Source organism: Geospiza fortis, unplaced genomic scaffold (genome assembly GCF_000277835.1).
Source record: "Geospiza fortis unplaced genomic scaffold, GeoFor_1.0 scaffold95, whole genome shotgun sequence".
NCBI classification, from domain to species: Eukaryota; Metazoa; Chordata; class Aves; order Passeriformes; family Thraupidae; genus Geospiza; species Geospiza fortis.
In genome coordinates, this window is record NW_005054333.1 from 4,355,057 (window position 1) to 4,373,208 (window position 18,152).

Consider the following 18,152-nt stretch of genomic DNA (forward strand, 5'->3'; position numbering starts at 1 on the left):
GTTTTTTTAGCCAAAAGGAGTCTTGTCACAGTGTGTGGAAAGCAGAGTGAATTCAGTGCTTCCCTTTGTGAACTGATCTAGCCATTATTCCACACCGTGCTTGTCATGGAACAAGCAGGTTCCTGAGGGCTTCCCCAGGACTGTCCCACAAGAAGCAGGCACAGATACAAGGGAATGCTCTGCTGGCTCTTGGTGGATGGGAAAGGAAGCAGTAGTGCTTCTTTGTCTACTTAGTCTAAGAAGCTGATGGTGGCTTTTTGGCTTTTTGTCTTCTCTTTGGAGAAGACTCTTTGCCACAGTGAACCAAAGCTTCATCTGATAGAAAGTAAAAGTCCTGGTGCTTTTGTCTTGCACAAGAGAGCAGCTCAAAGCAGAGACACCTTGTTTAGATATAAATGTCTACATGAAATTCCGGAGAGGTCAGGGGTTTACATTGACCTAGTACAGCTCCTCTCCTCACAAACAGCTGATCAACCAGTGTTGAAATACAAATTTGTTCAAGTAAAAGGAGAATGGAATCATTTCCCCTAAGCACAGATGTAGAGACAAAAACCATGGCAGTTAAGGAAAAAGGTATTTTCTATTAAAAGTATAATGGGTTTAAAGTCCTTTTCAGAGTGGGACTGGAACTTCACAGTGAAACTGAATTCACCAAGTGAGACTTCCTGTGCAGAAGTCCTTCTCTGTGTGAGTCCAAACTTTAATGCTCTTAGTTGAAAGCTTATTTCCAGTTTCTGTTCATCAGTAACACAAAGAAATATTATCACACCTCTTTAATCTGCTTCTTTTCATTTTGTTTTTATGTTTGTTTTATTTTGTAACCTGGTACAAAAAAACAATGGCAGTAGTAAAAGCAACCACTGTTTCCTGTAGACACTTGCCAGAATTAGGCAGAGCTCATCTCTTTTCTCCTCAGTATCCAGATGCAGTAACAAATTCTCTGGTATTTGGTATTTTATCCTGCATCTTCCCCTAAAAGTTCAAATATGAAACATGATAACCGGCGACTGCCTAACCTGCCCCAACACAACTAAGAAGATGAAGTCCTGAAGTCCTATCAAGAACATTCAATCTGCATGTAGCACTAACTCCATTTCAAATTCCTTGCTTGCCCGAATGTCTCAAGACAGGTAAGAGCAGAACTTGTAAAGGAAAATTATTCCATTATAGGTATTTGATATCAATTTGCTGTTACTGAAAGCATTTTCTCATGGTTATGTTTTTCTGGCAAGACACTTTTTTTTCTTTTTGCTTTAATGAAACAGAGTATGTTCTACTTTGTGCAATAGTCTGTCAGTCCCCCAGGAAATATGTTCATTACTGCTGAAAAGAGGACTGCTAAAATAAGCTATACTGTGGTTTTAGCATTCAAAATCTCCTGAAATAATTTTCATAAAGAATAAAATGAACACATATATTGCATTTATTTCTAATTTGAAAAAAAAAAGAGCATATTTGACAGATCAACCACCAACATTTATCATGGTATATACTCCTGTTTTAAACCTTTTTTTTCCCTAGATTACAGTTTGACCTAGAATTACTGAAATAAACTTTTAAATTAAAATTTAAAATTAAATTAAGCTTGCAGTTGGCTTTTGTAATCATCAGTATGTAATCAGGAAGTTTCAGGAATCAATCTGTTTTGAGTGTATTTTACAGGCTCAATTATACTAATAGCTGGAGGGCAGGATATGGCAGAATTCCTGCTATTTTTAAAGGTCTGGAAAGCTGAACTTCCATGCTGCTTGGCACTCATGACATTTTTTTTTTCAATCTAAATTTGTATTTTTTCCATACATAATGGATTCCAGAGTGAGCCTCAAGTCCTCCAGCATTCTTTCATATGAGATTTTATCTCTATTGTTAGCAAAATCAGGTCCTAGTTTCCATCTATCTGGCAGGCTTCTGGTTTACTACAATTGATAAATTCTTTCATTATTTGTAATGTCTCCTATCCGACATCTGAATTTCAGTCAGAATGCTTTGATATTATTGAATTATCACGCCTGTCAAACTGTGTCTTGATGCCTCCCACTTACATATCTGCCCTGAGGCAAGTTTTTGTGGTATTCCTTGCATTGCAGGAATTTGGTGAATTTCCACCTGCACTTTTAACTATTAATAGGCTTGGAAGTTTACCGAATTACAGGCCTGATTTAAATTTTAATGAATATCCAGGAAAGAATCATGTTAGCTACACAGGACACCCAGAAAAAGGAAAAATTAAGCAATGCAACAGCATGGCACCTTTCAGATGACAACTATATTAGACCCAATTCTGAAACGCAAACATTAAATACACATAGCAAGGTTGTAACATTCTTTTCTCAGTGACCATGAAAATCTGTATTGTAACACAGATCATAAACTACATTTTTCTGCTACTGTAAACACACACATGAACTCCCCAGTTCATATCTGAAAAGAAGATGACTGCATGTTTTACAATATCATATGTTTTTAAAACATTACATTTTTTCCTAGTCACATAAATACAAATAAATAAATCAATAAATAGGACAGTTGTTCTCAGCATTTAAAAAGAATGAGTCCATTATTTTATTACATTATTTTCTTGGACTGGAGCATTTGCTACCAATATTTGCATGTCTAGACTGTGCCCCTGAATAACCAGAAGCATGTACATACATTTGAATAATGCTAGGTTGCACATATATATATACAAAGAAGGTATCCTATGTATTTTGCCCTATCATCAGATATATTCAGCATTGATATCTTAAGATTATGTGTATAGTTATTTATAGGTTTATTGGGAAACAGTTAATAAAAACAAATTCAGACCATCCCACTCTAAAAAAAAATCAAATAATTCCAAATCTGGAATTATTAAAATGTTGCTCAGTGACTGTGTAACTTGGCATGTATTGTGGACTACAGGAGAAGATGTGTAGAGTGAAACAGTGGGTGCTGAGGATCTGAGGTGATCTGGAACACAGCTTTCAGATAATTAAATCCACAAGGATTCCAGTTCATGAACTCCAAGACCAAGGTACTGCAAAACAGAGACCAGTGGGAGATTCATGTCAAAAGTAGAGTCCTGGATTAAAATGCCAATGTGAATAAGAACTCTCCTTCCAAAGACCTGCTGGAAGCTGTTGGCAGCACATACCCTCAGATGTGCTGGCTTCACACACTGATCAAAACAATTACTGGAGGCCTTCATAATTTAAGATACTGTATTCTTACACTCTGGTTTGAGATCCACATGATATATAAAACAAACCTGAAGGGAAAAATGCAACATTTTCATAATAAAGAAGGCACTAGCAAACTGATATTCTGATCCCAGAACATTATATTTTTGGTGGTGTGGGTTTTTTCTCAGAAGAAAAGAGCCGGAAAGCTGGAAGTTGTCTGTCAGAATTCAGAACAAATCTACTATTGTGGAAGTTAGAAATCCTAAGAGTGTCTATTAAATCATTGTCTATAGTGCTGAGAATCTTAAGGATTGTTCATGACAGACACTTTAAAAATATGTTCACCTTAGCCCTTTTTTGATAATCTCTGGACTGAGACATTTTTTAATGTGTGTTGAGATCTCAAATGTCACCAGATCAACACTGACTATAAATGTTTCTTTGGGAGAAGGAGACTTGTAAATATTTTAAGTTTAACACAGTCCTGTTTGAACTGACTAGATTATCACACCTTTGTGTGCAATGCTTCTCTTTTATGTCCAAGGTAAAGTGGTTGTCCTGCAGCTTGGTAGCCTATAGAGAGCAGATAACAGGAATGGTTTGTTAATGTTTCCAGCGAGAGCCAGCCTAATGAATACAAACATCACAGCCACACAGGTGACTTGGCATCTGCCTGACTACTTTCAGATTGGCGGCAAAATTTTAGACAGAACTTGTAAGTGAATGCTTGAGTTCCTTCAGAAACTGAGAAACAGAAAAGTTTTCTGATACTCTACGGCACATCAGATTCTTATTTTGGTTCATCATACACATCAAACTGCTGGATTTCAAATTACACCAATGTATGGAAACATACAGAGTATCCTCAGCCTCTAGCACATCCATGTGAGTGCCTAACACAGCATTCCTTCAGTCTGAACTACAGCTACTGAACAGCAACATTTCTCACCCCTCTCTAGAGATGGAGAGGGAAAGTTTTCAAAGGCATAAATAACAAATTCTGAAATCAGTGGGAATTAGATGCTAAAGCTTCCATCTGTGCTATTGCATATATTTGCTGTCCATATGCTGCTGAGAGTGCAGGTATGTATGTGCTGGCAGCTGATACTCAATAACACTGCAAGATGCACATGCTGCACACATCTATTGCCTTCTTTCTTCCTCTCACTGAGCAAAACATCATAGACTTGACCCAATCTTCATTAAACAATTGACAATTGCTGTTGTACTAACTTCTCCTAGTGACAGTTCATCCCAATGGCATTAGCCAGAATAAGCTGAGTAAGTCAGTCATGAAAACAGAGACAAGTTGTCATTGTTTAAAAGACTTCAGGTAACCATCACTGTTGCTGCTATCAAAAGACATTTTGATTTATTTGTTGGTTTGTTTTTTTTTCTTTCAGATATAAAGGGTTCAGGAAATTCCTTCATTGCTGCAAGCTTCCCTGAGGAGCAGAAAGGAAGCACAGAGGACTTGCTCTATGTTTACTGCCAGAAGACAACTGAGCAAGGGATCTCCATGTACATTTGTTAATGGATGTACACCTTACGGTAGTGGAAAAGACCCTCAGCCAATGTAGGCTAGACATATACTTCTCACAGTCAAAATGTTTAAGTGAAGTTCTTCCGCCAAGAGAAGCACCAGACTTCTTGAACAGCAATTTAGACTGAGATGTACAAATATCTGCATGGGCACTTTAAGCTTTTGTTTTTTTCGCAATGTCCTAAATACTAACGTGGAAATATATTGGTACTCACAAATCTCTACACAGTATTTTGCTGAAACACTTGAAGTTCCAAATTTCTGTATTTATTTTTTGCCCATCATTTGATAAATATTTACTGTTGGCTGTTGTCCCAAACACCCTTCCTGAACTTAAAGATTTCACTTTTGGCCTAATTTACAGCATCCACAAGTACCATAGGCATAAACATGAAAAGTCAGTGCTCAGCTTTTTCAGGAAGCTGTTGTAAAAGAAGAGATATGTCTAGGAACAACAGCTGGGGAATGCTTTTGGAATTAAGGCTCCTTTTCCTAGATTCTAACCACAGTCAATTTGTTCTTTAAAATATACTGAGGTTGGTGCCACTTCCACTGAAACCATTTCCAAGACTTCTTTTTCTTCATGACAGCATAAAAAAAAAAAAGACTGACTGACTGAAAGATAGGCAAATGATGATGCCAAATCTGCGCTCTTCAGACACTCATGTAGGATTCAGATCACCATTACTGACTTACAGGAAAGCTTTGAAAGCAGAGCACTCTACTACTTAAGGCTGACTCAGAAAAGTCCAAGGATAGCCTTCAGTCCTGCAGCCTTTCCTGGACAACAGGAATGGAAGATGCAGACTAGAATGTAATAGAGTTAAAACATGACTCAAAGACTGGAAACTTGCCTTGCTGTCCTTGTTCTCCTTTTTGTTATCATGAGCTAACCCATATGTGAAATGATCACAGAATATCTCCGTTTGGAAGGGACCCATATGGATCACCAAGTCCATCTCCCTGCTCCTCACACTAAAACATGACCAAGAGCACTGTCCAGATGCTCCTTGGACTCTGACAGATTGGTGCCATGAACACTCCTCTGGGGTGTCTATTCCAGTGACTGGTCACCTAAACAGTGGAGAACCTTCTCCAAATATCCATCCTGAACTTTCCCTGATGGATCTTCATGCCATTCACTCACATCCTATCATTTCTAGTCACCAGAGAGAAGAGATCAGCACCTCTGCCTCCCTTCAGGAAGGTGTAGACTCTGTGGAGGTCACCCCTACACCTTCTCCCAGCTGAACAAACCAAGTGACCTCAGCTGTTCCTTGTACATCTTGCCCTTGAGACCTTTCACCATCTTGGTCCCCTCCTCTGGACACACTCTAACAGTTTGATGTGCTTCTTCCACTAAGGCACCCAAACCAGCTCAGAGTGCTCGAGGTGAGGCTGCACCAGTGCAGAGCAGAGCAGGACAGTCACTTCCCTCACCTGGCTCACTGTGCTCTGCTGATGCACCCCAGGGTACAGCTGGCCCTTTCAGCTGCCAGGGCACACTATTGACTTGTGCCTTCAGCTTGCCATCAACCCAAACACAAGATCTCTTTCCCCAGGGCAGGTGTCCAGCCTCTCATCACCCAATCTGTTCCTATAACCAGGGTTACCCCATCCCAGGGGAGAGTCCAGCACTTGCATTTGTTAAATGATGCTGATGGGACTTCCATCCAAGAACCATGGCAAGGTGCTGTGATGCCGCAGTGATAGGACAGGTGCAAGGATGTCTACTGAGCTTGAAACAAGAATTTTCATTGCTCTTGTGTTTGTCTTTTCTGAATATGCAATCCCTTGGATTATTTATTGGCCAGGCACAGTAGTGTAGAGCCCCTAATCAATCAAAGTGAATCCCATTCTAGAGAAAAGAAGAGGTCCAGAAAAAAAAGCATTCCTATTCCACAAGATGGAAATTGCCTAAGTTACATGTAGTCTATGTCTCTACATTCCTACACTCACACTGCAAGCCAGGAGAGATTTTGGCTAACTCAGGCACGGTACCTCATGAGAAAGTAGAAGAGTCATAGCAACTACATGTCCCATCTCAGAAAACCAATGTAGCAGTCAGAAAGGGAGAAGAGGTTAGCAAGCTACTTCATGTTAGTAGCTACTTCATAGCTACTACATCTATGATAATGACATCATTTGCTGGTTTTGAACAACTCTCACAGTAAAATGTTACTGCAGGAGAGTTGCTCAAAGCACACAAAGGTACCCAAAATCCTGAAGGTGCTACTCAGCGGCCAAGGAGTGTAGCCTTTCCTCCATACTAAGTTTCTGTAAAACACAGAAAACAGGCAAGCAACAGAGCTACAGTAACCCCAATAGCATCAGTTTCACTGATCTCCAAACATACCAAGGGTACAGGCTAGATATTAATTAAAAGCTTAGTCTAGTGCAAATAATTACAGAGTAAAAAGCTGAAGTGGGCAAGATTCAAATGAAATATTTTCATGTTTGTGCTTCTGATAGTACTGGCACAAATTTCAGTGGGGAAAGTATAAGAAGCTTAAATATACTCATGCTTATAATAGAATTTGTAAATAAAACTTCAGGAAGTATCCACAGTGAGAATTAATTAAAATGTAAGGCTTTTTCTAATGCCAGGAAAATCTCACTGATCTTTCCACCTGCATTTCCACCATTTTCACACTCTCATTTGCTCTCTGTTGTTGGTTTTGTTTTTTTGTGTGGAGCTGTTTTCAGACTCTTGTCAGTGAAAAGCACCATGCAGCTTGGCTGGATTCTGTGAGCCTTTTGGCAGAAGGAGGAGCTGAAAGTGATCCCCAGAGTGTAGAAATAACTCACTTTAGGGTAAAAGGTTGGAGCCTGTACCTATTTGAGGCATTCCCATAGGTCCTGTTGAGTGTTAGGTGTGTGTGTGATAAGGAAATGTAGGAGCCAGGTTTTCACAGGGGGAAATGCTCAGCATTCTCAGGAACTTTATAAAGTCAGGCATGGGTGTTCAGCACTTCTCAAAATCCAGCCCTGCATGATGTAGATTTTGAAACACAGGATAATTTCCACACTGGCAGCATCTATGAGTTTTGGTATTAGCAGTCCCCTGAGAAATCAAGACAAAAACATACCAATTTTTTTGGATTTTACAAGGAAATAGAGCATAAGCTTTATAAATTTATGTGTTTCCTTTGCACAGAGGCTTTCCTGCTGAACAATACTATGATGTCACTCAGCTGGCAAAAAAAAAAAAGTGATGTGTGTATGAATGATGAACTTTAAGTTTAAATTTTCAGTTAACCAGATTGTGAAGTTAGAGAATACAGCAGCAAACTGAATATTCATTCTACTCTGATGATATGAAGTGCAGCTATGATATGAAATCAAAGGGACATGTTCTGTAAAAAGGAATTAGCTAGTAACAGAGGACAACAAAGACAGAAATTCAGAATACAGCATTGTGCCACTTCTCTTCAAGTAGCTCTTCAACAAGGATCTCTGAGTTTGCTTTATAGGTTTGCCTATATTTATCAACTAGTAATACTCAAAAATATCAGCCTTTCCACTTGTTAAAATCCAGATCAAACTGAAGTACCTGAAGTAATCATGACACCATTTGTATTTCAGTCCATTTTTCTCATACATATTTATACATATGTATTTTTGGAGGAGGCTTGTCAGGGATTATTTTCCTCATTGGTGCTGCTCAAGAGGTATTTGAGTAAATTTGGGTGCTGTGAGACTTTTGCAATCCAACATTTTGCCACTTGATGGCACCAGTAAAACACTTGATCAAACTACTGGGATTTTAGATTAAGGTAGTTTGAAGCATAGATGTAAATTCTTCAAAAAGAGAAAATAAACAACCTCTTATATCAGTAGATATAAGTACATTAGAAACCTGAGAATAATTCTGTGATGATTTCACAGTTAACTGTACAGGGCTGTGAGGTGCATTTCTCATGACAGGTGCTCATCTGAATGGGTCATCATGGGACACAGGCTGAGGAAGAGATCACAGCGCCTTTCCAGGGATTTTTCTTCCTTAACAGGAAGCAACCAGGGACGGCTGTGACTCTGTGCCCTTGTGTCAGCTATATAAGGAGGAAGGAGATTTTACAGGAGTAGGTCAAATTCTGCCCCCATACACACTGAAAAGCACATAACCTTGGACTCTGAATGTTTGATCAGCAGATCATTAAAATTTTTTCTCTGGTATTATACACTCACATCTTAACCTGAAATATGCTGGGTCTCTAAAAACATTTTCATTTGTCCTAGTTTAAGCATTTTATTTCCCTATAATATTCTATTTTCTTGGTCTTTAAAAGACCTTTAAATTGAAGGGAAGAATATCTCCTTTAAAGCAAAAAGTAAAACCCACACACAAAGACTCTTCCACGTTCATAGTCCAAGGTCTTTCAGAGCAAATATCCTTCCTGCCATCAGGAACTATTAAATGGTGACAGCCACATGGAACCTTTCCTGAAAAATGCACTCTGAGTGGTGCTAAGCAGACCTACCTGGGAGCTATTAACACTCAGTTTATTTACCTTATAGCCTGTGAGGGCTCCTTTGAGCCATTACTGTCTTTTGTGGGAAATGAATTACAAGGTATTTGCAATAACTCTTTACACTTTCATGGACCAACAATGCCCTTGCCTTAAAGATGAGCGCTATCTATCCTTGTGCAGTTTTGCACACTGAAATCAGTCCCTGACTGGCTGCAGATGTGCTTTGCTCAGTGCACTGGCAGTGGGTCACACACACATGCCCTTCCAGTCAAAGGTACTGGAGAAAAGGAGTTGCCTCCTCACTTCTATAGGTGTAATGGGTCCTTAGGTTCACATCAAACAAGACCACAAAAATTAGGAAAGGTATTGAAAAACACCTTTCAGCCACTGCCAAGAGCCTTAGTTATACACACACACACATCAGGCTAGAGCATTGGCAGCTGTCCTCCCACTGACAAGCCACACCAACAAGGCTTCCAGTAGGTTTAGTGACAGCATACAATGAATGAAAATTATTTCATTAATTTTTTTGGGTTGGTTTTGTTTTTTTTGTGGGGTTTTTTTTTTTTTTTTTTTTTTTTTTTTTTTTTTTTTTTTGGTGTGTGGGTGTGTTTGTTTTTGGTTTGGTTTGGTTTGGTTTTTTGCCTTGTGGATTTTAATATGGTTTTGCTGTTTATCATGCCACGAAGTATTTACATTCTTCTGGCTGTCTCCCAGCTCCTTGACCCATGGTGGTTCCCAGATCTGCAGATTCCTGACCAAGCAGGATTTAAGGTTAGACAAGATAAGTGATTGCCTCCCTTTGCAAGAATAAAAGGCTGTAGAGAAAGTCAATTTATACATTTGAAACAATTTATTCTCTAGTTGTAATTTCCTTTCTGTTAAAATTGGCAGGAGTGATACATCTGATTCTCTTAATAATTTACAGAATACATGGGAAAGTAACAGGAAAGAGAAGCAAAATGTTCTCTGGCCTGATCTAGAAAAGAAGGTGAAGGTCATGAGGCTCCCCACGCTGCATCCCTTTCAGGCCAAAAGCACACTTGAGAAAAGAAACAGATTTTTAGAGGCCCCTAGCATGTGTCAGAGAGCAGGAAAGTAGCACTAAGTGGGAGACCCTCAGGAAGGTCACAGGGGTTCCAATGTGTCTCTTATAACTATCACTGAACAAGTGCAAATCTCCACTTAATGCTCTGCCATCACAAGGGAAGCTGCAGAACTACTGCACAGAAGCCAGAGTGTCCATAAGGATATTCTCTCTCATGTGAAACTTGATTTATGCCTATTTTATCAAGAAGTGATTGAAGAGTGCTCACAGTCCACTCATTGTTAGGGAAACAGGATTGTGTTCATCTGCACAACTCCCTGGATTTGTTCTGGGCCTTTCCAAACTGGGAACATAAATCCCTCCACCACAAGCCTTGACTTCTTTTTAGTAGGCAAACTCCATATGGTCCAGGGTCTGAACATAAAGGAGCAGATGATATTATACTGACCAACTGTTTCTTGTGTGATACTGGCAGACTCCACCAAAAGTCTAAGAGAACTCTAGTGAAAAGAGTGCCAAATTTTAAAAACTGCTAATATCTTTCTTACTTTCCAGAAAAAGCTCTACTTTTTTTCTTTCTCTTCTGCCTTCCATTCTGGGTGGCTTCAGGCTTGATTAAACAGTATGAGTTTTAAAAATATAACAAATATTCTAAACAACCATCTACCCTTAAAAATGAAAAACTTTGCTGGCTGTTACAACCTGAATTCAGAAACCTTCTCTAAATCATGGCAGTCATGAAAATGCACGTTCATCCTTATTTTATTGCTGTCTTAAGTTTAGATGTTAAAATGAAAAGTGATATACAATGGTAGTTAAGTAGTTCTGCCATGCCAGAGCTCAAAGCAAATTGACTGTCCTTATTTATGTGTATGTGTATCAGCAGCATGTCCAATTATTGCAGTGAAAAATGTAGCAAGTCACACTGTAACACAACAAAACGGAAATTGAAAACACTTAGTATTTCTATTCAATTCACATTCTGTTACAGCTGTATTATTGTAACAGAATGTGAATTGAAAAGAAATACTAAGAAGTATTCTACATATCTACAGCACTGGTAGATATACGCCAGTTCTAACAGTAGAAATAAATGGAAAATCAACTAGAATTATCTATGGAATAAACTTTCAGAGACTGCTGGTCTGCATGGCATTTCTATAAAGGCTTCCCATTATGAAGACAGATGTGAACTTTGAATCAGAGTCCCAGTTTGTTATAAATGCAACAATATACAAATGGTTGCCAGAATTCAACACTTCAAGTCGTGTTATCTTTGTAGCACCACACATTAAAAGTAGATCATTTGTTCAGCTCAGCTGAAGCATGAGTTATGCTGGCACAGCAATTTGTGAGATATCACACCTCGTGCTGATTGCAGTGAGTCCCATAGCATCACAGCACAGATTTCACAATGAAGTGCATGACTTGTGTATCTTGTGTCAGAATGTGTGAATAAAATTGAACTGGCAGTTGAAGTTTATCTTTAAAACACCCATATTAGTATGGAAAGAAATAAGCACATGACTGTATTTAAACTCTTTTTTGTGAAGGGACTTATTTCTTCTTTGTAACTCTGCAACACCTATCTTCATAGAGACCAATTCAATGATGGAGTGGCCCAGCTGCACCCTGAGTCACAGATGACTTGGAAAGAGCTTGGGTGCAGCTCAGTGTCAGAGCTATGTCATTAACCAGGCTACTGAACAAACCCCAGCCATGGGAGGAACAGAGCTTCCACACGAACTGCTAAGGCTGAAATTATGGAATCCCTGCAGGGCCTATTAACTTCCCAACTGTTCTATGTCCTCCAGCTGAGCAAGGGGAGGAGCCCTGAGAAGTTACCATCATCTCCTGCTTGGAAATGAATCTGGGACATCACTCTTCTCATTGTGGAAAACTAGGGGTTTTAGCAATATGCAGATTCTGGTATACAGCTTTTGAAGAAACATAGCGTGACAATGTACAAATAATAAAGTTTAAGAAAGGGCTCCAATCTGAGAACATCTCCTACCCACTTACAATAAAGACCCTTTGAAGCAAGGCCTGGTAGATAAGCCTTTCTTATGAAATACACAACATTTTGGAGGTCTAGGTGAACTACTTAGATTAGCCCAGTAATACTTCAGGCATTTGTTTTATTTTTTATTATACCAAAAAGAACCATTAAGCAAATAATTACTTTTTCAACCTTAGATATTTTTCTGACTTGGTAAAACTGTCAAGAGACTCTTAGCTAGGCTTAGTGATTAAATTCTTGCCCTTTAAAGTTATTGTTTTATTTTGCTTGCCTTGAAGTAAGTAAGTCTCCAAGGTAAAATATAAATAATGTATTAGCATGGTATGAAGAGGTAATTTCTCTGCAAGTATAAACAGGGTATGTTTTTTGTTTTGCATTACTGATAAAAGGAATTTTTTAAATGTATTTTTGTACTAATAGAACATACCATTGATAACTAATATAGAGCATTTACACAAAAGTCTAAGGAGATAGATTTTTTATTCCTTCACTCTGTTTCAAAAAGACATTCTACACATCACATGTTCCTGATGTCTTTTCAGTCTTTGGCACCTGGCAACACAAAACATTCCTCATGTAATGAGTGGTATCAGTAAGAATACTGCCTGCACTGCTTACACATTGATTTGTCCCTAATGTATATTGACTGCACTGATTCAGATAAAGGGTGGGAGACACAAATGAGAGTGGGTCACTTCAGCTAATTCTTCCCTAACATAGGCTTCCCAAACCACCAGACACTTTGCCTAGGTACATTTCACCTGTATTTTACCTTTCCTTAAAGAAATAAAAGGACAAGTTTTCTCCTCACAGTCATAATTGCACAGAGCAGGCTCCTTGGCAATAAGCAGCAGCAACACTATGAGGCACAAAAATCTCTGTATTGAACAAAGCATGCAAAGATTAGGTTTAGAAGATTAGCAGTGTTTACTCAGCACACACACTCTCCTAACAAATACTGATCTTGCTGACTTGCCTATGGGTAAATTGGGTTTTCTTGGATGTGTTATTTGTGGCTTCTTTACCTTGTGTGAGTTAAAGTGTCTAAGAGCAACTACAAAGCACAACTTCCCTCTCATAAAGCAGATTTATGAGAGAGAAGCCTCAGAAAAGTCCAGTTTGGTAAGACCTCGTTATGTCATGACACACAGCTCCAGGAACTGAATTAATCTGGCTCCTGTACAAGATTGTGACTTTGCTTTACACAGCAGCTGGGGGGAGGTGTTTGCCCTCAGCAAGCTGCTGTATGCAGTGGTGCTAAAGTTAAATGAATCCAAACAGGGATTCATTTAACAGGCTGGTCTTTCTTACTGGAATAAACTGCCACATTAGTTTTCCCCAGATTTCACAATTTTCCTGATTTTATTAAGTCTTAAATTACTCTATCATTAAAAATTTATAGCTGAAAAGAACAGCCACAGGAACATGGGCGCTCCGTGAAATGCCAGTTCTCAGTATCCCATAAAAATCTCCAGTTTAGCTTTATCCTCCTTCCTCACAGAAATAAATGTCATCTTAGAGACAAATTTTGATTACACAAGCACAAACTCAGTTACTATTAATTGGAGCTGTGCAAGAATCTTAAATTCCCTTAAGCCACATAAAAGTAAATGAGAATCAGTATGATTGATCATGTAAAAAAGCTGCAAGGGCAGCATCATTGGGAATTCTTGCTTGCAGGGTGCAAGCAAAAGGGGATTAAAAAACTAAGATATCACCTTTTTGAATCTCACATCTCTCCCTGTTCTTGCAAAGCATTCTATTTAATCCAAAGCTCAGTGAAATGTGAAATAAGGAAATTTTCTTTCTTTCTGTCTTTCTTCCTGCCAACTTAAACCAACCCAAGATCATTGTGGCTGCCATTCTCCCCCTCTTACCCCTACCCTACACACATTTCTAGGTACACATTGCTAGGTACACCATGTTCCCAAACTTCAGATCACCTGAGGGTTGAGACACTGGGATCAATTCAAGCAGTCATCAACCTTTCCATCCCAGTATGTCTAGCAAGACTTTTGACACGGTTGTTCTGAGGAAGACCAGAGGTAAGAGAGAACTCTGCTGGTTTACCCTTTATTCTTGAAACTTACCTAAAAACACAGTGAGAGCTGTGACTCTTTTCTGCTGAAGTTTAACAGAATCTGACTACACCAGTGGTCAAGGTAAGCACTTTGGCTTAAAATTTAGCTGTATGTGCTGATAGTTGCAGTCTCATGGAGGATGTCTCAGCACTGAGAATAAAAGCAATTTGTGGTCCCCTTGTAGCCTCAGAAGCCAAAAGAGCCATTAGCACAGCAGCCATTCCCCACATAAGTTGATGGATCTCTTAGTGCGTCTGATATCTTCTGCCAGATAACTAATTCTCCACAGTTCAAAACAGGGAAAGAAAAATGAAAAAAAAATCATCAGTGGGACCCAAAAGTAGCATTTTCTGAGCCAAAGTCATGCCTGCCACCTGCACTGGGGTCAAGAGAAATACCCATGGAATAAGAGCTGAATGATTTAAAACATTTTATCACTACATAAATAGTAGAACAAGATCCAGAGAGAAAAAACAATTCTTCCTATCCCTTATGAAGCCTGAGATGAAACCCTAGACATTCACTATTTGCAGAACACTATGTAAGCCATCATGAGGTGTTTGTTTCTAACCCCAGCAGCATCTTACCCCAAGAGTGTTTTACATCAAATTTTGGAGGAAAAGAGCATGAAATTATTGTTCTTAACTGACAGGTATTTTGTTTCAGAAGACTTCAAAGATCATCTTTGTGAACTGATAAGGAGCACTTGGCAGCTACTGACCGCACAGGGTTAGAGGAAATTTGGGACAGGAAAAAGCACCTCTGTGTGCCATGGCAGTGCTTGTCAGGAAAGGTTTGGCAGCAACGGTTTGAAACAGAAAAAGCACATGCTGGCGTGGATAAGAAGCTTTTCAGGAAAGTAAGGGCTGATAATGTGATGTGGGAGGTCAATTTGCATTAATTAACTGCCCTTCCCAGTCACCAGTACAATGCTGTACTGTTATTTTTATAATTAGGTACATGAGTGATTTTTAGTGTAGTATTTGTCCACCCAAACCAAAATTCCTCCACAGAATATGTAATGCTAGTAGTAGTCATTTTTAGTCAGTTTTCACTGATCACTGGTCAATTTAAGAAACACTAATCATGTGTGGAGGTGGATTAACAAAGCCTATTTTTGCACAACAGGAGGATCATCAGAGACCAAAATCTATTTCCAGCAACGTTTAACAGGTTCAGAATTATCAGCTAAGGGGACAGTTGCCATGGGCACTTAGGAAATACTTTAATTCATTTGCTGTTCCTGCCGTATGTTTTGACTTTCTCAGAGACTGGGACACTCCAGTTCTCATGGCTGAAGAAGAAATCCCTTGTTAAATACAGATAACCCAGACTACAGCCTGGTGACTTTTACCAACAGATGATTGTGCTTAAAAGCTATGAGTCCTTTCCACATCTCTCCTTTAAACTCATAATATCTATTATGTAATTAATGCTGGCAACATCATGAGGTAAACAAGGAAATGAGGCAGAAAGACCGGAGAGAGAAAAAGTGGTGACGCAAACAGGGTTGGAACTAATTCCAATGCAGTTTCATTTTTAAAAGACATCTAGAGAAACTTAGTTATTCCTGATGGTGACATTAGGAGTTCAGAACGAGCTTCACAATTCATTAAGTTTTAGAGTCTGCTGTTCCTGTTTGTACAAATTGTGCACAGAAAATGAAATAAGAACCTTCCCTGCTGGTGTGTGAATCAACCCAGAGCTCCTGCAGTTGGCAATGGCAAGGTGGCCTTCTGCAAAGGCACCTTTTTTCTGGTATAAGATCAAGCTCTCAGCTGCTTGTCACCACCTCTTTGCCTGAGACAGTTAGATTTTCAGATCTAGTGCTGCAGATGATCATGTAGAGTACCTGCACTAAGACTTCATCACACATCACTGGGTTAACTGATGCTGATAAAATAGCTGATCTGGTCTAATCTTGCTGATTTTGTACCGAAAGAGTGAAGATGAGTTCTGTTTGCACATCCATCAGACCAAAGGCAAAAGAGACACTAGCAGCAGCTCACAGAAGCAGCTCTCCTACCATCACAGCTGTCCTTATAGTGAGCATTCATCTACAGCTAAAAATGCAGATCCATCTGTCATTCTGATCCATGCACACACCATTTACAGATGTGGCAATGGAAACAATGACAAGCAGTTTATTTTAAGGCAGTTTATAATTATGACTACTACAAAAGAAAGCTTACAAAGCTTTCCCTGCCTACCATATGTGACTACCATGAGAACTTGGATTCCAAGTTATTTGACCCAAGTTCAGCATAAGCAAATACCCGTTGAAACTTCCACTTGAGTACTAATACTGCAGCAAATATATTTTCCCACCAGATTTAAATTTTATTAGCATTTGCTAAATTGATAACTGAGGGAGAGAAGGGTAACCCCATGTTATTTCAAGTATTTAAAATAGTCTTCCCCATGCAGCACACATATTTTGTTTTATACTTTACCTGTTTCTTCTTGTTCTTCAGCTTTCCAAGTTTGTTGAAGAAAATGGTCAAATATATTTTTCAAATCCACCAAGGACAGGGTACCCAACCCCATTTTAAAGAGCTGAAATATAACTTTTCTCCAATAATAATCAATATGCTACAAAACACTGAAAGGGCTCTGGAGATCACAACATACAGTCAGGTCTTCATAGGTAAGCAATTTTTATTAAATTAATTTAGTTGGCATAGCAATGTGAGACCACAAATTGTAAGACCCTAAATTACTCAAAGACACCGATTTTTTTGTCATTTAGTAACAAAGGACACATAAACTCTAAATTATCTGAGGCTTTTCAGGGGGATTGTGGATTAGTTTTGACTTTCCTAACCCATAAAAATATGTGACAATAAAACATGTCTCTGTTTAGGAAGAGTTCCAATATATTTCCTTATATAAAAGCAGTTTGCAGATTGACTGGACAACTAGGCGGAGACACAGAACTAATAAATACTGGATTTACTAAGAATCTCACACTTCCACCACAAGTAATACTGGCAAGAGTATTATCAGAATCAGCTGGCAGAATTAAGCCTTCTCTTTAACAATACTTAAGCACAGGGCAAAGATCACTCTAAAGCAGAGGCAAAAGTTCAGAATACTAAATCAGTCCTGACACAGCAGGTTGACAGAATGGATTAATGGCTTCTTTGGGGTTTGCAGAAGGGGAAGTTACTGTGATTATCTGCTTACTTTTTCTCTTACTCTTTTAAGTTGGCAGCAACACACAACAGAAATTCAAAAGACCTTTAGCCTTGAGCAGTATGTGCAATAGTGTCCATAAAATGAGTTGGCAGCTGTCATGTGAATGGGGACAATCAGGACAGTCTGACTGAACTCACCAATTTACTGTCCTTATTGCATTATGTGTTTGATAAGTGACTTATTACCATTGCAGACTATTGCTTCCTTGCTAACCACACCAGTTTAAGTTTGGCAGAGTTTCTATCATTTTCACTCCTCCATTTCCATGAGTGACTTGCCTTTCTTCCTCCAGAGTGCATAAATAACACTGGCAAATTCTATTTTAATGCCAAGATTTACTCTTAAGGATGTATAAAACTACATTGAAAAACTCTGTGTTTGTTGTCTTCAACACTTTTTATATTCTCTGTGACCTGTATAAAAGTGAAAAGATATTATCTGCATTAAATGCTACTCATGCAAGCAGAGCATAATGTGGTATATAAGCAGAGAAAATCAAGTTGAGAGTTGTGTTTTGCTAATGCCTCATTACTTGTGATGGCTTTATATACACCGTTGTGATTGATTGCAACTCCAAGCAATTGTAACTGACTAAGCAATTCTGCAGGTAAAACAGAAGGAGCACA

General features: G+C 38.8%; 1 protein-coding gene across 1 annotated transcript in view; it reads left to right on the forward strand.

The window, feature by feature from the left end:
- Positions 1–1,116: 1,116 nt before the first annotated feature.
- CUNH7orf31 (chromosome unknown C7orf31 homolog) overlaps positions 1,117–18,152 on the forward strand; it is an 18,879-nt gene continuing 1,843 nt past the window's right edge. The window contains 7 exon segments of the mRNA XM_014307308.1: positions 1,117–1,130; positions 4,568–4,668; positions 7,867–7,904; positions 7,906–7,946; positions 9,897–9,953; positions 14,094–14,145; positions 14,148–14,292. Of these exon segments, the coding sequence (XP_014162783.1) occupies positions 1,117–1,130; positions 4,568–4,668; positions 7,867–7,904; positions 7,906–7,946; positions 9,897–9,953; positions 14,094–14,145; positions 14,148–14,292 (448 nt within the window).